This window comes from Polistes fuscatus, unplaced genomic scaffold (assembly GCF_010416935.1).
Source record: "Polistes fuscatus isolate 324 unplaced genomic scaffold, CU_Pfus_HIC Scaffold14, whole genome shotgun sequence".
Taxonomy (NCBI): domain Eukaryota; kingdom Metazoa; phylum Arthropoda; class Insecta; order Hymenoptera; family Vespidae; genus Polistes; species Polistes fuscatus.
The window spans coordinates 3336632-3358533 of NW_025113042.1; the positions used below are offsets into that span (position 1 = coordinate 3336632).

General features: G+C 32.3%; 3 protein-coding genes across 5 annotated transcripts; 2 read left to right on the forward strand and 1 right to left on the reverse strand.

Moving 5' to 3' along the window:
- On the reverse strand, positions 1–10525 carry LOC122514376 (F-box/LRR-repeat protein 2). 3 transcript variants are annotated; one of them, XM_043631169.1, is made up of 10 exons: positions 10430–10525; positions 10240–10315; positions 4207–4416; positions 3712–3779; positions 3500–3629; positions 2904–3365; positions 2525–2716; positions 2358–2459; positions 2018–2233; positions 1–1476 (listed from the first exon to the last, which is right to left on the reverse strand). In XM_043631169.1, exons 2-10 carry the CDS (start codon positions 10267–10269, stop codon positions 1369–1371), a joined length of 1518 nt encoding a protein of 505 aa, XP_043487104.1. In that variant the 5' UTR covers positions 10270–10315; positions 10430–10525; the 3' UTR covers positions 1–1368. The 3 variants fall into 3 exon arrangements, with proteins under 3 accessions (XP_043487104.1, XP_043487106.1, XP_043487105.1); XM_043631171.1 differs by lacking the exon at positions 4207–4416 and having other exon boundaries at positions 10240–10504; XM_043631170.1 differs by lacking the exon at positions 4207–4416 and having other exon boundaries at positions 3712–3800; positions 10240–10504.
- Positions 10526–12761: 2236 nt separating this feature from the next.
- LOC122514318 (probable chitinase 10) lies at positions 12762–14054 on the forward strand. Its single transcript, XM_043631048.1, has one exon. It carries the CDS (start codon positions 12762–12764, stop codon positions 14052–14054), a length of 1293 nt encoding a protein of 430 aa, XP_043486983.1.
- Positions 14055–16239: 2185 nt separating this feature from the next.
- On the forward strand, positions 16240–21717 carry LOC122514319 (balbiani ring protein 3-like). The gene is made up of 2 exons (XM_043631049.1): positions 16240–16246; positions 16799–21717. Exons 1-2 carry the CDS (start codon positions 16240–16242, stop codon positions 21715–21717), a joined length of 4926 nt encoding a protein of 1641 aa, XP_043486984.1.
- The last annotated feature ends 185 nt before the right edge of the window (positions 21718–21902 follow it).

Consider the following 21902-nt stretch of genomic DNA (forward strand, 5'->3'; position numbering starts at 1 on the left):
TTTTTGTTTCAAGAAGTTGTGCGCAGAGTCGAGTCGAGTCAGCGACATGCGTTCTCCTAAAAGGAAAGAAACCCGTAGGTACCGTCAAAGTTTCATGGATGGACCGATTCAAAAACGTATTCCATCAAAGACACGACGGTCATTTTGTTCTCTCTTGGTATTTTTTTCTTCTTCTTCTTCTTCTTTTTCTTCTTCTTTTTCTTCTTCGTCTTTCTCATTCTACGTTAAGAGAACAAAATTCTACTACAACACACTTTTATTAATAATAATATAAGTCGAGTAAGTGTCTCTTCCTATCACATAACTTTTGTCTTCTTTTTTGTTTGCTTTTTATCATCTTCTTTTCTTTTCTTTTTTTTTTCTTTTTATTATTTTTTTGTTTAAATATTAATAGCATTACAGGCAGTGTTCGTCAAGAAACTGCTACAGGACGTACGTTCCCATAAATCGGATGGGCTAACAAGATTATTAAGATTAAAAAGTAAATACGTTAATTGTTTTTTTTTTTTTAAAACGACTCTACAAGTTTGGTTTAACCGTTTGTTCTCAGTTTTAAAAAAACGTTGGTAAGGGTTCGAAGTTTAAAAACTGATTAAAAACGCAAATTAAAAATTACAAATTAAAATATAATAAAATAAAATAAATCGTTCCTATACGACGTGAAAGATTGGATAAACTTTACGAACGAAATGTTTTGTTTCTTTTTAAAGGATATAATAGTGTTTATATCTACGATTCGTGTTATCAACGAAACCCAAAGATTTCTTTCCTTCTCGGACTGTCCTTGCAACGTGACAATGCGATAAGAAAAAATTATATGACATATATATTTATATATAAAAATATATATGCACATATATATATATATATACATATATATGTCATTATTAATTAAAATAATAATATAACGCGAAATAATCTAACAATAAGAAGGATTAGGAGTAACAGCAGCATGACGCGGTTTAATAGATTTTAGTAATTAAATTGCAGTTTGCAGCAGTGATTCTTTATGGTGACGACGATGGTAATGGCGACGTACTGTACTCTCTCTCTCTCTCTTTCTACCTTTCCTTCTTTCTTTCTTTCTTTCTTTCCTTCTTTTTCTCTCTCGTTGCGTGTGTGGAGCTCGAATTAATTGAAAACGTTCGAAATAGTCATTTATAAATAGACAGCGAGTTTCACACTCAGCGTCGAAGATAGGCAACCAGGGTTCCAGTGTTCTCCGGTAACCACCATAGAGGGTCCCATAATCGCTGTTGTTAAACGTTAACAACGACCACCGAGAAAAGTCAAAAACGTCTTTTGAAAAGACGTCTCGAGTAGTAAGATCAAAAGGACGATTTACTTCAGTATCATTTGTATGATAAATCACAGAATGACGCAGCATCGACAATATCGTTGTCGGGATGCTCCCGTACTAGGAGGTGGCGTGACCGGTGCAAAGTATGCGTGGACTTTTATATTCGGCAAATGTGTCTGAAATAATACAAATTTATAAGTTTATTTTTCTTTTGTCATCAATTTTATCTAAAGATTAAAAATGAATTATTTATTTTTAAATATATTTTTACATATATATTTAACCCTTTCCGAAGCATTCGAGTTAACCGATTATTAATCTTGTAGCTATTAAAAGATACCAAAGTGGCATTCCTCTAATAATAAGTCAATTCTGTGAGATAAAGCACCAACTACAATGACCTCAAACAAACAAACAAAATTATATTTTTAAACATTATTTCTGTCGGATAACTTTTGTCTTGTTATTTCTTTCTTCTTTTTTAATTTGTTCTTTATCTTGTTGTTTTAAAATATTAATAGCATTGCAGGCAGTTAAGTTTCTCAAAATATAAGTACACTAATATAAGATATTTATATTATTTAAAACGACTTAAAATGATAATATGGTAGTAAGAAAACAAGTTAACTGAACAACACACATCTTGATGTTTCGTTCGCAAAGGGTTAAAATATAAGTTATAAGAAATAAAAAGAAAAACTTATAAGAAGACCATACTCTTAATCTACGTATGCCAACTCTAGTGATCAGTTGGCAGTCGTAAAGTTCAATTCGTTCTAGATTGTGGCAGGCCTGTAAAAGATGATCAAGACTGGCGTCCGTTATCAGAGGACAGTTATCCAGTTCTAATACCGCTAAGTGTTCCGCAGCACACGGTGAAAGAGCAAGCTGCCGAATCCCTTCGTCAGTGATCAGCTCGCAATGGGACAGGCTCTACATTATTTTTTCAAATGAACAATTAGTATAGGACAAGTATGACGGATTTTGTTACAGCATTTTTTGTTTGTTTTTTGTTTCTTTTTTTCTTTTCTTTTTCTTAAAATTTTATTCAACGTACCAGCTTCTCTAATCTTGGACAACCCATAGCCAAGTGTATAAGGGTGGCATCTGTTATTAAAAGGCACTCTTCGAGGTCCATCTTTTCGAGTAATCTGCAATTCTAAAAATTAAACGATCAGAAAATCAATCGATCATTGATAAATCATATTGACTATCGAAACTTACTCTCGCGAGAGCTTGAAAACCTGCGTCGGTAAAGTGCGTGCAAGAAACGCATTCGAGAATACTAAGAAGTGGACAGTGTTGAGCCAAAGTGATGAGAGATGCATCCGTTAAATTAGGACAATTCGATATACAAACGTAATGTAATTTTGGACACTTTTCGCTTAGCTTTCTTACCGCGTCGTCGGTTATATTCTGCAAAGAAAAATTGTCCATATTATTTTCTGAACATAACAACAATTCTATATAGAAAAATCATTTCAAACGAATGATCAATTAAATCAATTATTTAATAATATTTATTTGTTATGTTTAGGGATGGATTTTGATCGTATCAAAGTAAATAAATGTTAATAATTATAAATAGAAAAATTTGTAATACCCTGCATTCGTGTAGATTAATGGCTTCAAGATGTCGACAGTGTTCGGCCAAACATTTGACACCTTTGTCTGTCAATTGACGACAACCTCTACTTAGAAAGCTACGTAATGATTGACAGCCCCTTGCCAAAGCTTCGATTCCATTGTCGGTAAGTAATTCGCACCATGACAGATTGATGTGTGTTAAATTATGACAACCATCCGATAGATCTTTCAACGAAAGATCTGTTATTTCCGGACATGAATCCAAATCTAATCGCTGTAGTTTTGGACAATGATTGCTGAGGGCCTTACAAGTTACATCCGAGATTTTCTTACACTGACTTAGATTAAGTTCCTCGATGTTGTTACAAGCACCGGCTAAGGTACACATAGATTCGTTGCCGATACTTTTACATCCTCTCAGTGACAATTGTCGAAGAAATCCACCGCAACGCTTCGAAATGTTTTCTATTACTGATTCCTAAAAAAAAAGAAAAAAAAAAGAAAAATTTAATTATAAATTCGAGCGTTAAACACGACGATGTTTTAATATTAAAAGTACGTGAATTGTTTTTTTTTTTTCTTAAAAAAATATATTGTTATTTTTTTATGTACCCCTACGTCTCGTTGAAAATCAAAAAGGTCGATCCTTTGCCAATTGGAACCATCGAGGGCCAATATGTTCCATGCTTTACTTACTTGGGCACATCGGCATAAAGATATAACGTCGAGATACGAGAGGATTCTGAAATTACGCGTGTAGATCGATATCAAAATCTCGATATTAATGTGATTTATTATAAATGATTTATTATTAAGATTGTTACCTTAATAACAATTCCTTTGGCAGTTTCTTGTTAATCTGCGCCTCGTCGTCGTGTAAAACCCACGTTAGCTGAAATAAATGATATTTAAACTAAAAACAATAAATATTTTCTTTTTCGTATATAAAAAAAAGTATATACATATAATTTAAATAAAAAAAAGATAAAGAAAGAAAGAAAGAGAGAAAAAGAGAGAGAGAGAGAGAGAGAGAGAAATAGAATATATATACACACGTATATATATATATATATTAGAAATAATTGAAAAATAAAAAAAATGTTATCACAAAGTAGACGAGAGTTAACTGGCAGCCCACCGCCGACGAATAATAAATGCAACGACGAAATCTTATGTTAAAAAAAGAATAAAAAAAAGAAAAAAAAATAGAAAAAAAAACAATACCCAAAATGAGAGGATATTTAAACGATGGAAACGTAAAAAATGAACGAAGACAAGCATATAGGAGGATATGATTTTGTTTAAAATGATAGACCAACCTGCATATAGGATTGCTTCATGGTAGTGACAGGGTTGTTGTGATTATGCGATTGCGATGTGTAATAACCACCCTGATGATGATAATGGTGATAATGATAGGATGGATGCTGTTGTCTCCACCATTGACTTCCGGTTCCAGTTTCGGTGACCGATTGAAGTCCTTGGACAATCTGACCCCCTCCTCCTACTCCCACTCGACTTACTTTTTTCTAAAAAAAAATATATCTATATATATATATATCCCCCTCATTGCGTCATGATTTACGATAAGTTTTTTTTTTTTGGGTCAACTTTATCTAATTCAGATTTTTTATTTTCTTCTTCTTCTTCTTCTTCTTCCCCATTTTGATATAATATATATATCGATTTTATAATTGATTAAATATTATTATATTACTTTGACGATAGTTCGAAGTATTGTTTTATTTATTTATTTAAAAAAAAGAAAGGAAATGTATTTCGCGTATTCGTCGTTTAAGTTCGAACATTAACCCCCGTCAAAAGAGGGAGAAAATTACTTTTTAAATCACGCGCCATAAATAAACTCGCACGATTCATTTATTGTATATATATATATATGTATGTGAGTATATGTGTCTATGTATGAGAGAGTATATTAATCGAGATAAGGTAAATATTATGTTCGACAAATCCACCGAGCAAAAAAGTATTTCAGATAACGCGTATTTTAACAAGACTCGGCATTCTGATAAATAAATATTTTTTATTTCAATATGTTTAACATATTATTTATTCAAAAAGAATTATATCGATGATGCATTGTTTGATTAGAAAAAAAAAAAACAAAGAATATAACAAAAGCAAAATTATATTATACGTATAATAAGATAAAAATAAAACACGTTTAAAGGGTTGCCTATCTGCAGGAGTAGAAACGAACAAATTCGATGACAAAATTTTTTCCAAAAAAAAAAAAAGAAGAAGAAAAAGAAAAGAAATACAAGAACAAAATTTAAATAAATAAAAATTATTTCCAACAAAAGTATTATTTCTGATAGACAACGGAGCGCGATAATACCAGTCGTATTTATAAATTATTCATAAATGATGATATTTTAGAACATTTTCAAGTAACGTCGGGTTTCTGAATTTCTAAGTGAAAAATATGAGATTACATATTTAATCCTATCGGGCTTAGAAACTGACCTAAATATAGTAAAGAAATAGACAAAAATATTACGATTTGAATGCAATAATAAAATGAATTTCGATGAATTGTTTAAACTCGTGCAACTGTCACGTAATTAATTGCATATAAATTATCATTACATTTACTTATCCTGATCTTTTGATATACATATACATACATATATATATATATTTTATTATATACGTTTAACAAACAAAAAAAAATACTTACAAATGCAGGAAATGAAAATATAAAGAATATGAAGGATTTCTTTGTAAAAAAAAAAAAAGAAAATAAAAAAAGAAAATACGGCTGCCAAGGACAATGCACTTAGACGATAAAGGTTGGTAGTAATTTTAAAATGACCTTTCCAATGCTGACTCAGGTTTTATCTCTTGAATCGGACTTTTCTAATCCTCGAAGCTTCTCTCATTACGTTGTTATCATTCTCATCTTGTAACACACAGTCAAAACTCTACGAAAAACTCGTTAAGCTTGGATTCTTTTTAAATTGGAAAGAAAGATCTTTTACTTTTCTTAATACTTAAAAATAAGGAATGAAAGAGAAAAAGAAACATATAAAAAAAGAAAGGGGGGGGCGGGGTGGGGAAAAAGAAAGAAGAAAAATTATATATTACAGGTTGTATTTCTTTGATTATATACTACCCTCATTCATCGTATTTGATTCAAACTGTTCCTCGTATTACTTTTATTTCTTCTTTTTCTTCTTCTTCTTCTTCTTCGTTTTTTCTTGTATAAACCTACTCTCATGCTGTTTTTTATTTTTTAAGTCGATATATTATTAATTGACAAGAATGTACAAAATAAAAGAAAAAAAATAAAAATAAAAAGGAAATAAAATAAAAAATTCAGTAAATATGAAATTAATTATATATATATTAATTTATATATTTTATTTATATTTTTATATTTATTATTTATTTTATATTTTTATTATATTATTATAAATATTTTATTATATTTATTATTTATTTATTTATATTTATATATTATTATTATTTTATATTTATTATTTTATTTATATTTATATATATATATATATATCATTTTTATATTTACTATTACTATCTGTTGTATAAATATAATAATCCTTCTTTTTAAAGTTCGTAAATTGATAAGAATTACAATAAAAAAAAAAAATAAAAAAAAATACAATATAATATTCAATTATACATGAAATTAATAAAATAAATAATAATAATTATGTCACACCACGGAAATGAAGTATGATGAAAATTGTCTTGAACATGCATTTCGCTTGATAATACCTATCATAATAAAACTCGGTATCATTTAAAATGGGCACATCATTGACTCCATTAAAGCAGATAATCATAAGTTGTAATCTAACGTAGTTGCAAAACGATTTCAATGAATATTCCAGTAATGTTTTATTATTTCGTGATCGTTGATAATTAATGATTAATTCCGACGACGATCATATGTCATATGTTTTCTTTTTCTATCTATATTATAACTCATTAATATTAATAATAATAATAATAATAATAATAATAAATTATCGTAATGTGTATATACTTAACATATAATAATTACTTTTTTTTTTTTTTACTACGTCTGTTTCAGCAAATTTATCTGAAATTAAAGAGAAAAAAAAAACAAAATATATTATAAATCTCGTTTTAATGCGCAAGTAAAAAGAAAAAAAAAGGAAAAAAGTGTATAATACGAATAAACAAGAATAATATACGTAGGAAATAAAGAGAAAGAAAGATAAAATCAGAAATAACGATCTACGATAATAATAGCGATGATAATAACACAAATCTTGATCAACACGTTAAAATAAAATGGGCGCGCGCGCGCGCGCACATTTGTTGTATTTCGCGCGTTTCTGCCAGTAGCCACTCTCTCATATTATTATATTCCCTATTTTTTTTTTCTTCTTCTTCTTCTTTTTCTTTCCTTTTGGTTCTCTCTCTTTTTCAAAATCTCATTTATAATGAATTTACTTAAACTTACACCAACGTAGAGAGAAATTCGTATTTTATAATTAACAGTAAAAAGTTCCATTTAAGTAATCTTATCGTTCAAAAATATCTTATTTATTATTAATTGAAAACATTATTAAAAAAAATCTATTTCATCGTTTGTAGCAATTAAATTTTAATTAAAAAAAAAACGTATTATACGATAATAAGATATATTTTTAAGCGTACACAAATGATACGTGATTGATCAATAGCAGTGGTAATATAGAGATCATTAGAATTGTTATCATTAAACATAGATATGGTCATAAATAATAAAATTATTTTATTGGGACGACTCTCAATAAAGATAGGAGTGATCTTTCAATACGCAACAATTATATCCCCTTCTCATAGATTATTAATTATTTATTATGAACGCAAAATGTGTTCGATGTAAATGAATGATTAATGTGAAAGAAGAAGAAAAAAAGAAAAAATAATAGAACAAAAAAACTAAAAAAAAAAATAAATGCATGTAGAGAATTTGCGAGGAAGAGGAAGTGGTGGTGGTGGTGGAGGGGGAAGGGAGGTTGGCGGAAGAGGAAAAAATAGAGGATTGCTCGATTAAAAATTGCAGAACTCTAATCGATTGCTACTTTAGTTTCTCTCATTTTTACTTATTAATCAATCCCTCCTCTTTTTCCAAGAGTTTTTTTTTGTCTTTAATTGATTAAATTTATTCCCGTGTTAATCTAAAACTACCCTTAGCGTTAGATAAATGCGCATGGAAACAAAAACAAAAACAAAAACAACGGAAATAAGATAAACTCAAAGAAGGAAATTGATATCTAATATATTATTATTAACGATTAGTGTGTTAGTAGAAATTAGATAAGAAAAAGATGCAAAGTATTCAATCGATTCGAGATAATTATATAGATAAAATTGAACAAGATTAATTCTATTTAATATATTGAGCGTTCTATATGATTTATATATTATTATTATTATTATTATTATTATAATATTACTTTTTCTATAAATTTAAAATTTCCATGTTGCGTGTGTGCGCACGTGTATATGCGTGTGTGTGTGTGTTTTTTTTTTTTTTTTAAATATTCTATTTTCGATCATTCCATTTAAATTCGGATATTAGAGATTCTAACTGTACACCGTTCCACGTCGTTTGGACAAAATAAACAGGGAGATAAGGTGAAAAAACATACACAGATGTATACACACAGATTTCAGAAAACGTGCACGTAAATATATATAGTAATAGTAGTGTGGTGAAGTGCACAAGGTGTTGAAATTTTTGTTTGAACGTGTGTATTGGTCTCGTCTGTCCAACGTGAAGAATAATAATAAGAAAAAGAAGAAGAAGAAGAAAAAAAAAATAAGAAGAAGAAGAAGAAGAAGAACAAAGAAAGGGGGTGGTAAACGGGTGAATCGACGAGAGGAGGGTAGGTAGGGGTGGGGGGGGTTGAACAAAGGGACGAAGAAAATGTTTAAAACGCGGACACATCGACACGACACGACACGACGACTATGATGACGACAACGACTATGATGACGACACAAGGACACTACTAAACTAAACTAATGCAACTTTGTAATGCGACTACGACGATTCATATAGGAAGATACCGTGTCGTTGATGCAACGAGTAGTAACGATGATAAAGATAGAGATGGAGATTGAGATAAAGATAGATAGACAGATAGATAGATAGATAAATAAATAGATAGAAAGAAAGAGAAATATATATTTGTTATGTATAAAATCGTATAAATGTATATATTCGACTATTAGATACGTATATGTATATGTGTATACACGTCAATGCATTTATGCATATGCTTGTGCATATAAAAGGAGAAAGAGAGACAAACAGCAGTGGTAGGAAACGAGTGTGCGAGAGAGAGAGAGAGAGAAAGAGAGAAAGAGAACAAAGGATGGACTTGGCCGATCGGTTCGGTCGATGCATGCAAGAGAATGCAAGCAGCAAACATGTTTAGCCGAAAGTGAGATTCTACCAAGTGTCCCAAGGGAACCTATTTTCCCTATTTTTTTCTTTTTCTTTTTTTTTTTTAGAAAAGACATTGTCTTCTTGTGGGTGGTGGTGATCGTGGTGGTGGTGGTGGTAGTGGTGGAGATGGTGGTGCCTTTTATTTTTTTTTCTCTTGTTTTTTCTTTTTTTTTCTTTTTTCCTAAGGATCGTATGGAAAGCAAGAAATGATATATCGTATGAAATATGGTATCGTGGGTTTTCGAATAAGAAGACAATATTCTGTGTCTATCTTTTGTATACATTCGTGTTATCGAATTTTTATCGAATTTGTTTCCCTTTTGTACTTTTTATCATTCGGGGTTGAATTTTGATCGGATGTTTGTTTTTTGATTAGAAGAAAAAATATTCCTTACTCTCTCTCTCTCTCTCTTTCTTTCTTTCTTTCTTTCTTCGTAGTATTTTTCTTGTGTATTTTTTTTCTGTTCTCCTTCGTCCCTCGTTCTTTCCTCGTCTCGTCACGTCGCGTCACGTCCCGTCCCGTCCCGTTCCGTCCCGTATCGTATCGTATCGTATCCTATCCTATCGTATCGTATATATTTGCTAGGTTGTCTCTTTCTTTCTTTGTGGTCGTAGCAACACAACAAACAACAACAACGATTCGAGTTTTAAAAAAGAGAGACAGGATATACTTTGTTACGATATGACAGAGAGGCCTGTCGTCGCGCTTAGCGAAGGCCAGCGGAGCGAATCAGCTGTTCGCCACGGCAATGACAACATTGCACACGCACACGACGACTAACCCCCCCGTGTTATCACCACACACAGCTTCGACGCGCCGTTTTAACTTTCGAAGATAGTACGGAATATAACTCTCTAACAACAACGACGACGAAGACAGTCCGAATTGTCGACTTACCTCGAGCCTCGTTCGCTCGGAGTGTATCATCCTTTTGCGTCGCGTTATTTTGCAAAATTTCCGGGTATACCCGCACCTTAAAACGTTTAAATAAAAACAATTACACCTTTTAACCGAGACCCTCTTTCTCTTGCGCGTTGCTACGCTTAACGAGAGAAATGGCTGAGTCTACCGAACGATGCTCGCGCACCTTTTTCTCTTTACCACCAATGCTTATGTGGGGGTTAGCGGGATCCAAGACGTGTTCCAAGGGGACTGCCGGAGAGAGGGGATTTCGTATTACGGCCGAGATACCCAGAACATTTTCTCATCGTACCGCTAAATCGAACACTCTGATTCGTTAACGTTACTCGACTTGGCGACAGTACCGCCAATCCTAACAACTTTAACCATTGTTTACACGCTTCCTATTGGATCGTTATTTTTACCATTCTCTCATACGAAACAAGCGCCATCCAACTTGTGATTACGGAAACTTGTATCCAATCAATGTCGGTAATGTTACAAAATTTCATATGTTTTACGTAAAGATTCCTCAATGATTACATTATAATTTCTCTTAAAAATATATTGTACATATATTTAAACTTTAATATTTCACTTAAATATGAATGACTATGAAGACGATTATTTAATTCAGAGGGTGAGCAAGTAAGCTATTCGAGTGAGCCACTATAGTGGCGATGGACCTGGAAAAAATAATCGAAAAAGCCACTTTAGTGGCAGGCCCGCTAAGGGCGATATCGGTAATTGCAGTGCTCTACCATTATCCATCGACCGTCGGTAACTGCCACCGTCGGTAACTGCCACCGTCGGTAACTGCCATCGTCGGTAACTGTCAGTAATAGTAGACTTAAAATTTTTTTTACTCTACGTCAGTAATATTTTGTATTTAGGTTTCTGACGGTAAATATTATTAAATAACAAACTCTCATTAAAATCGGTCGATATTTTTTTTTGCAAAGTTACCGACGGTGGAGTTACCGACGGTGGAAGTTACCGACGATGGATTTACCGACGGTGGATTTATCGACGGTGGAGTTACCGACGGTGGAGTTACCGACGGTGGAGTTACCGACGGTCGATGGATAACTGTAGAGCACTGCAATTACCGATATCGCCCTTAGCGGGCCTGCCACTAAAGTGGCTTTTTCGATTATTTTTTCCAGGTCCATAGCCACTATAGTGGCTCATTCGAGTAGCCCACTGTCTCACCGTTTGAATTAAATAATCGTCTTCATAGTCATTCATATTTACGTGAAATGTTAAAAAGTTTAATTATGTACAAAATATTTTTAGTAAAAATTATAATTTAATTATTAAGGAATGTCTGATAATTTAAAAGGTGTGTGTGAGTCAGCTCCTAATTTTGATTAAGCAATTAGTAAGCGATTAAGAGCATTTTTTTCTGCTGTTGCGGTTCTATGCCAACTTTTTTGTGCTGTCAACATGCACTTCCTAAGATGATTTAAATTTCGAGATAAGAATGTCTTATCGATCTTATATTAATTCTATAGTTTTATTACATTCTCGTTCATAATTATCATCAGCTGTAGAAAATTAAATGTATATATTTTTAAATAATAATTTATTGCAAAGATCATTAATGGAAAACGATTAATTAATTAATTATAAAATATTTTAAATATTCAATCATTGAATGATATGGCACTTACATAAAGTTATTGGTGATAATTCCGAAAATAAATAACAACCTGTTATCTTGTTTCCTGATGGTTACGTGTCTTTATTACTAATGTAATAAAAATACCTATATCAATGATAATATGAAAGATATTTTTTTGTATGAAAGAAAATACGATCACCAATATTCTACGAACAAATTAATAAGATAAAAAACGATTTGAGGACAAGACTAACAAATATATTTCTTAATTATTAAGATATTTATGATAACTGACGAATTGATCAAATGATAAAATTGTGCACGACTATAAAAGAGGGTTCTTCAAAATCTCTTTTGTTAGTTATAAAAATTTTGAAGTGTAAAGTAGAGATATACTGTTTAATAAGATACTATTTAAAAGTATACCGGTAAATTCGTTTCGCGATGAAAGGTAAAAAATCAACGTATCGTTAGATATTTATCGTCTCTCTCAAAATATTTTACTTTATATTATTTTTTATACGAATTAGGTAACATTATTATTAAATAAAAAGACCTACTTGATTATTATTAATCCAATTAAATCGTCGAATAACGTACAAGATTTTACAGATTATATTTTTATAAAAAAAAAAAAAAAGTCTAATAAAAACATTTAAAACATATTTTTAAACGAACTTAGTATACCTAACTTTAGAATATCAATTTTATTACATAACCAGTTAATTTTCTTAATAATCTTATATATCTTGTATATCAAGGTGTATTGGGAAATAGTTCGATAAGAGAACAATACTAATTAATTGTTGCGCGATAATAAAAACTCCGTTAAGATCTATTAAAGAGAGTTAAAAAATTATTTGTCAACTGTTCATTATAATCGTCAGTGATCAAAATGTTATTTCATTTATTTTTAGGAAGTTTTAGTTGGGTTGCAATATGTGCAATCACCTTAGCAGTAGTAGATGTAGAAGCAGCTAAGCTGAAAGAATTACCAACGAAATTCAAAGATGATTATCAACCTTACGTGTGTGAAGAAGATACTATAGAGCCTCACGACAGTAAATGCAATATTTATTACAAGTGTATAAATAAACAATTAGTCTTGAAGGAATGTGAAAGTGGATTACATTTGGATCGAACGAGAAAAGTTTGTACAACGCCTGAGGAAGCAAAATGCCCAAGCTACAATATTAAAGTTTGTAAGGAAGGTTCTTACAAATCCAATGATAAAGAATGCCACAGATATTACAAATGCAAAAATAATCAATGGGATAATAAACAATGTCCAACTGGATTGCTTTGGAATCGAAAACATACAATTTGCACATCACCCGAAGAAACAAACTGCCGAAATGGTAATCCTGATACGTGTAAAGAAGGTTCTTACAAACCCAATGATGAAGAATGCGACAGATATTACAAATGCACAAATAATCAATGGAATAATAAAGAATGTCCAACTGGATTGCTTTGGAATCGAGACCACACAATTTGCACAGAACCCGAGATAGCAGACTGCCGAAATGGTAATTCTGGTCCGTGTAAAGAAGGCTCTTACAAACCTAATGATAAATTGTGCAACAGATATTACAAATGCAAAAATAATCAATGGTATTATAAAAAATGTCCAACTGGAATGCATTGGAATCGAGAACACACAATTTGTACATCACCTGAGGAAGCAGACTGCTACAATGGTTTGTGCGAAGAAGGTTCTTACAAACCCCATGATAAAGAATGCAACAGATATTACAAATGCAAAAGTAATCAATGGGATCATAAAGAATGTCCAACTGGAATGCATTGGGATCGAGACCACACAATTTGCACATCACCCGAGGAAGCAAACTGCCAAAATGGTTCGTGTGAAGAAGGTTCTTACAAGCCCCATGAAAATGAATGCTCTCAATATTACAAATGCAAAAATAATCAATGGGATAGTAAAGAGTGTCCAACTGGAATGCATTGGAATCGAGAACACACAATTTGCACATCAGCCGAGCAATCAAAATGCTACAATGGTTCGTGTGAAGAAGGTTCTTACAAGCCCCATGAAAATGAATGCTCTCAATATTACAAATGCAAAAATAATCAATGGGATAGTAGAGAGTGTCCAACTGGAATGCATTGGAATCGAGAACACACAATTTGCATATCAGCCGAGCAATCAAAATGCACAAATTAGCTTTTTAATTTTGAATCGAAACTTTTTATTATGAGCCCTTGATACGAAATAGGATTGACATTCCAAATACAACAATAATCAATTAAATCATAAACGTCGTTCAAACTGGATTGCATTGAAACTGCGAATGTAAACTTTGTACTCCGCCACAGGATTCTAAATGGGCTATCATTTATTCGAGACACTTGTTCTAAAAAATAAAAGCAAAACGTGAAAAGAAAAGAAAAATTAATATGTGATGGATGTCGATAAGATAAAGATTTATTTAATTTTGCATTAATTCTATATATCTAATCTAAATAAATAAGAATTCATTACCAATTTGAATTTTCTGTATAAAAATAAATTATTAACCTAGTCCTTTTAAAAAATCATATGTATAATACAACCCATATAATCCTAGAACATTCCTTTTATTTTTTTAATGTAACCCTGAAAAAATTCTGTTATGACATGAAATGAATTATTTATATTAATACAATAGCATCGGATGACTTACATAATGCAATCAGTGTCACTTAAAATCTTACAACCTTACGTTTATTAGAATTTTGTTCGAAAACTATTGATGTATAGTGTTTTTAGGATAAATAAAATTTAGAAATAAACATACATTAGAATACCTTAATTACATATATTAGGTTCCATAAGTTCTTTCCGCGCAACGCTAGTGCATGTATTACCCTCGGAATGCATTAGAATATTAAAATAATTGTTAATCTAATCAGTAGAAGTATTTATTATTGTCTAAAAACTATGAATATATGTTTTCGGAGCACCGTCCTCTTCGAAATTCTCCTTCATACTGGGCCTCTGTCCTCTATGTAAATACTTTTATTAAATATTGTTTATTTGATTTTTCTAACGTTGCGCATGTGTATAAAGGGAATAATGTACATAATTAATAAAATTTAAGAACAACAATAAGACTTTTAAACAACAATAAACATTTCTATCGATTAATTAACAATTATTTTAATATTTTAATGCACTCCGAGGGTAATACATGCACTATTAAAATGTACCTTCTATGATAACTGAAATTTTATGGTAAAAATAGTTTAATGAGTCTACATTAATTCTACAGTTTGCTGTATTATCAACAGTTGACATATTATTACCATCTGCTGTTATAAACTAAATATGTATTTTTATTTCTATTAAAAAAAAAAAAACAAAATGAATTAATTTTTAATGATTAGAAATCACGTATTGCTATAACGTAAGTTGAAAAAATTATTAAAATTTATGAAGTGTTTTAACGAAAAGAAAAATTTCGTTTCATTTTAAATACCAGGAGCATACAAATTCTTAAGTAATATAATTAATAATCTACTTCGATAATAATTATGATCATAATATTAAATAAAATATCATTACTATTATTCGTTATTATATCATCAAATGATACATGGTACTGGTGGTAACTTATTCTTTTATTTTTAATGTATTGAAAATTTCAAGATATTGATAATATGAGATATCAAAGCGCGCGGAATCAAGCGAAATAAAAAAGTAAAAGAAAAGAAAAAATAATTGAGCTTTTACTACAACAGGAAATGAACAACATCCGATATTACGTAGAATATTACGAATGATGTTATATGTTTGTTACGTTATTAATAATTTTGTAGAATGGTCTATTGATTTGGTATCATTTATATATATATATATATATATACTCATTCGTATCATCACAAATATTATATCATATATATTTTTAATAATTAATTTTTATCTTTAATATTGACGTGCACCTGTTTGTTATTAAATGAAAAAAAATTTGTTTTTCTTTATTGAAAATTGTTCAATAGTGCTTGAAAGCAGACAGAACAACGGTAGATTCCGTTAAAATAATAGAAATCAGTTATAGTTAACTATAATGAAAGGCTCTTCAAAAGATATGATAACGTTTACTTGTATTTGTACAAAATGCAACGTTACACTTGTACTCTCATTCGTTCTAAGAAATAAATGATATAATAAATATTTCTGTCATCTACCTTAAAAGATTATTTTTTTGAAAGCATCATTGATAACGGACGAGTTGATCAATTGATAAAGCTTTGGCGTGACTATAAAAGAGCTCTCTTTCTAATCACTATTATTAGTTATAAAATTTTCGAGTGCGAGGTAGTGACGTAGGTGACATCGTCCAAAAGTACACCTATCAATTCGTTTCACGATGAAGGGTGAGTCTATCATTTCTTTTTCTTTATTTTTTTTTTTATCTCCGAAACAATTTTATTTTTATACGAATTAAGTGATATTATTATTAATTAACGACACCTAATTTCCAATTAATTAACTAATTAAATTATCTGTTAATGTAAAAGATTTCACAGGTTATAGATGCACATTTTTGAAGCACGCTCAATTTCGGTGTGTACTAAAATCTTTTAATCAATAGAAAATGATATGTTATATTGTACAATTATTTAAAGTTCATTTTTAAATGTATTTAAAACGTTCTCGTTAAAAATACGTATTTCCTTACCGTACCAGTGCTTCTTCTTTTATTATTTTTTAATAATCTTCATATATACGCGTACGGTGTATTGAGAAATAGTTTGACAAGATAACAATTTAACGATGAAGGATAATTGTTACATGAAAAAAAAAAAAAAATAAAACGTCGATCCGGACACATAAGGGTGTGCCCATAATGCAGAATATTTTCAGAAATATGATTTCAATCAATGATATGATCTAAATGTATTTTGTATTAATTTTTGTTTGTTTAGAAAGCTTCTGGTTGGTCGCAATAGTTGCAACCATCCTGGCTGCAGCAGACCTAGGAGCAACCCAACAACAACAACAAATAACAGTACCAACGGAATGTCCTGCAGATGATCCTTTCGACACAACCGTTCTTCTAGCTCATGAATCAGATTGTAGCAAATATTACATTTGCTTTTTAGGGGAAAAAATATTAAAAGATTGTCCTTATGAAAATAATAAAGGCGATCGGCTACATTTTAATCCTTTAAAACAGGTTTGTGACTATCCAGCAGATGCAGGTTGCTTAACGCCACCAAAATCGGGTGAAAAACTAATAACGCCAGCAGCTAAGCAAATAACTAACAAAGCAGATTCTATATTAACACCGCTAGTATCGTTACTAACAACGCCGCGTAACATACCATCATCATTAATTAACTCATCAAATGTAATCAAATATAAACCACATCAGTGCGAATACAATTTATATTACAAATATATTGACGGCAATGAAATACTTAATCAATGTGAAAATAATTTCCATTGGAATCAAGAATTGCAAGCATGTTACAAACCCGCTGAGACGGAATGTATGGCAAAAGGAATCTCTGTAACACAACTAGAGCTACCATACGACGTAAGTTGTATCGATGGGGAATACTATATCCATGAGTGTCAGTGTGACAAATATTATCTATGCGTTTCTGGAAATAAAGTTTTAAAATCATGTGAGAAAGGATTGTATTGGGGTCAAAGACAAAAAAAATGCACAACACCAGAGGAAGCAGATTGTCCACATGAAAAACCAAGAGAGTGTACTGAAGGTACAACCAAGCCTCATCCCTGTAATTGTAACTTATACTATAAGTGCATAAATGGTCAAAATGTTTTAAAGCAGTGTCCCGATGGATTGCATTGGAGCAAAGATCATCAAATTTGCACAACGCCAGAAGAGGCTAAATGTATAAAAATATGTGAGGAAGGTTCTTACAAGCCCCATGAAAATGAATGCTCTAAATATTACAAGTGCCAGAATAATGGATGGGATATACAACAATGTCCTAATGGATTGCATTGGAGCAAAGATCGCCAAATTTGCACAACGCCACGGGAGGCAAAATGTGTAAAAATATGTGAAGAAGGTTCTTACAAGCCCCATGAAAATGAATGCTCTCAATATTACAAGTGCCAGAATAATGGATGGGATATACAACAATGTCCTGTAGGATTGCATTGGAGCAAAGATCGCCAAATTTGCACAACGCCACGAGAGGCAAAATGTATAAAAATATGTGAGGAAGGTTCTTACAAGCCCCATGAAAAGGAATGCTCTCAATATTACAAGTGCCAGAATAATGGATGGGATGTACAACAATGTCCTAATGGATTGCATTGGAGCAAAGATCGTCAAATTTGCACATCGCCAGAGGATGCAAAATGTATAAAAATATGTGAAGAAGATTCTTTCAAGCCTCATGAAAATGACTGTAATTTATATTATAAGTGTAGAAATAATGGATGGAGTCTACGACAATGTCCTGAAGGAATGCATTGGAGCAAAGATCGCCAAATTTGCACAACGCCACGGGAGGCAAAATGTGTAAAAATATGTGAAGAAGGTTCTTACAAGCCCCATGAAAATGAATGCTCTCAATATTACAAGTGCCAGAATAATGGATGGGATGTACAACAATGTCCTAATGGATTGCATTGGAGCAAAGATCGCCAAATATGCACAACGCCACGGGAGGCAAAATGTATAAAAATATGTGAAGAAGGTTCTTATAAGCCCCATGAAAATGAATGCTCTCAATATTACAAGTGCCAGAATAATGGATGGGATATACAACAATGTCCTGTAGGATTGCATTGGAGCAAAGATCGCCAAATATGCACAACGCCACGGGAGGCAAAATGTATAAAAATATGTGAGGAAGGTTCTTACAAGCCCCATGAAAATGAATGCTCACAATATTACAAGTGCCAGAATAATGGGTGGGATATACAACAATGTCCTGAAGGATTGCATTGGAGCAAAGATCGCCAAATTTGCACAACGCCACGGGAGGCAAAATGTATAAAAATATGTGAGGAAGGTTCTTACAAGCCCCATGAAAAGGAATGCTCTCAATATTACAAGTGCCAGAATAATGGATGGGATATACAACAATGTCCTAATGGATTGCATTGGAGCAAAGATCGTCAAATTTGCACATCGCCAGAGGATGCAAAATGTATAAAAATATGTGAAGAAAATTCTTTCAAGCCTCATGAAAATGACTGTAATTTATATTATAAGTGTAGAAATAATGGATGGAGTCTACGACAATGTCCTGAAGGAATGCATTGGAGCAAAGATCGCCAAATTTGCACAACGCCACGGGAGGCAAAATGTGTAAAAATATGTGAAGAAGGTTCTTACAAGCCACATGAAAATGAATGCTCTCAATATTACAAGTGCCAGAATAATGGATGGGATGTACAACAATGTCCTAATGGATTGCATTGGAGCAAAGATCGCCAAATATGCACAACGCCACGGGAGGCAAAATGTATAAAAATATGTGAAGAAGGTTCTTACAAGCCCCATGAAAATGAATGCTCTCAATATTACAAGTGCCAGAATAATGGATGGGATATACAACAATGTCCTGTAGGATTGCATTGGAGCAAAGATCGCCAAATTTGCACAACGCCACGGGAGGCAAAATGTATAAAAATATGTGAAGAAGGTTCTTACAAGCCCCATGAAAATGAATGCTCTCAATATTACAAGTGCCAGAATAATGGATGGGATATACAACAATGTCCTGTAGGATTACATTGGAGCAAAGATCGCCAAATATGCACAACGCCACGGGAGGCCAAATGTATAAAAATATGTGAGGAAGGTTCTTACAAGCCCCATGAAAAGGAATGCTCTCAATATTACAAGTGCCAGAATAATGGATGGGATATACAACAATGTCCTGTAGGATTACATTGGAGCAAAGATCGCCAAATTTGCACAACGCCACGGGAGGCAAAATGTATAAAAATATGTGAGGAAGGTTCTTACAAGCCCCATGAAAAGGAATGCTCTCAATATTACAAGTGCCAGAATAATGGATGGGATGTACAACAATGTCCTAATGGATTGCATTGGAGCAAAGATCGTCAAATTTGCACATCGCCAGAGGATGCAAAATGTGTAAAAATATGTAACGAAGGTGAGCACAAACCTGACGAAGACAAGTGCGAGGCATATTACGAATGTAACGATAATCGGTGGAAACTTAAGTACTGTCCATGTGGACTTCATTGGGATCGAGTGAGAGACACGTGTTCATTACCTGAAAATGCTAATTGTCCTAGGGACTGTGATGAAGGTTCTTATAAACCTCATGAATGTGAATGTAGCATTTACTATAAGTGCATAAATTATCGATACGTTCGGAAGGTATGTAAAAATGGATTACATTGGGATCGCACACATTATAATTGTACCACACCTGAACAAGCAAAATGTCCAAACTATCATCCAACATGCGTAGAAGGTTCTTACAAACCAGACGATAAATTATGCGACGTATATTACAAATGTGAAAATAATCAATTCGTTCAGAAGAATTGTCCAGCTGGATTCCACTGGAACCGAGTAAGTAATATTTGCACCGATCCAGCATCAGCTAAATGTCCCAACGCACCTCGCGTTTGTGTCGAAGGTTCTTTCAGACCTCATGAATGTAGATGTGACTTATATTTTGAGTGCAAAGATAATCAATATATTCAGAGACAATGTTCTGATGGATTACACTGGAACCGAGTTAGTAATATTTGCACCAATCCTGACTCAGCAGGATGTCCCAACTACCATCCAAAAATTTGCGACGAAGGTTCTTACAAACCAGACGATAAATTATGCGACGTATATTACAAATGTGAAAATAATCAATTCGTTCAGAAGAATTGTCCAGCTGGATTCCACTGGAACCGAGTAAGCAATGTTTGCACCGATCCAGTATCAGCTAAATGTCCCAACGCACCTCGCGTTTGTGTCGAAGGTTCTTACAAACCAGACGATAAATTATGCGACGTATATTACAAATGTGAAAATAATCAATTCGTTCAGAAGAATTGTTCAGCTGGATTCCACTGGAACCGAGTAAGTAATATTTGCACCGATCCAGCATCAGCTAAATGTCCCAACGCACCTCCCGTTTGTGTCGAAGGTTCTTACAAACCAGACGATAAATTATGCGACGTATATTACAAATGTGAAAATAATCAATTCGTTCAGAAGAATTGTTCAGCTGGATTCCACTGGAACCGAGTAAGCAATATTTGCACCGATCCAGCATCAGCTAATTGTCCTAACGCACCTCGCATTTGTCTCGAAGGTTCTTACAAACCTCATGAATGTAAATGTGACATATACTTTGAGTGTAGAAATAATCAATATATTCAGAGAAAATGTTCTGATGGATTACATTGGAATCGAGTAACAAATATTTGCACCAATCCTGACTCAGCAGGATGTCCCAACTACCATCCAAAAATTTGCGACGAAGGTTCTCAGAAATCCCATGAAACGGAATGTGATATATATTACGAATGTCAAAATAATACATATGTTCAGCTAAAATGTTCAAGTGGATTACATTGGGATCGGACACATAATTATTGCACAACACCTGACAAAGCAAATTGTCCAAACTATCATCCGAAAATTTGCGACGAAGGTTCTTACAGCCCTCATGAATGCCAATGTAACGCATACTATAAGTGCATAAATAACAGATTGATTTTGCAATATTGTCCATCTGGCAAATATTGGAAGCGAACTACAAATGTTTGCACTGATCCTGATGACTCCAATTGTCGACCCAAAACAACCAAAGCGTGTATCGAAACATTATTTGGAGCGAAGTTAGGAAAATTGACAGGGCTTTTCAAATTATAAGGTTTAACAATTCAATTTCTTTCATCCTTTACAACATGATCCTTTTCATTATCATTATTTAATTACTGACTTGAATGTTATAAACGAAGAAGTATTCAAATTGTAAGTCAATTTATTATTATTTTGTCTCGAATTAATTGATTAAAAGTTTTCATTTCTTATCTGCAACACCATACATGGACGAT

Coding starts and splice junctions, on each gene's coding strand:
- LOC122514376 (XM_043631169.1), bottom strand. CDS start 10,269: ATGATACACTCCGAGCGAACGAGGCTCGAG. Junction 2,717..2,903: donor TTAATCTACACGAATGCAGG/GTATTACAAATT, acceptor TTTTCTTTGCAG/AATATAACCGACGACGCGGT. Junction 2,234..2,357: donor GTCCAAGATTAGAGAAGCTG/GTACGTTGAATA, acceptor AAAATAATGTAG/AGCCTGTCCCATTGCGAGCT.
- LOC122514318 (XM_043631048.1), top strand. CDS start 12,762: ATGTTATTTCATTTATTTTTAGGAAGTTTTAGTTGGGTTGCAATATGT.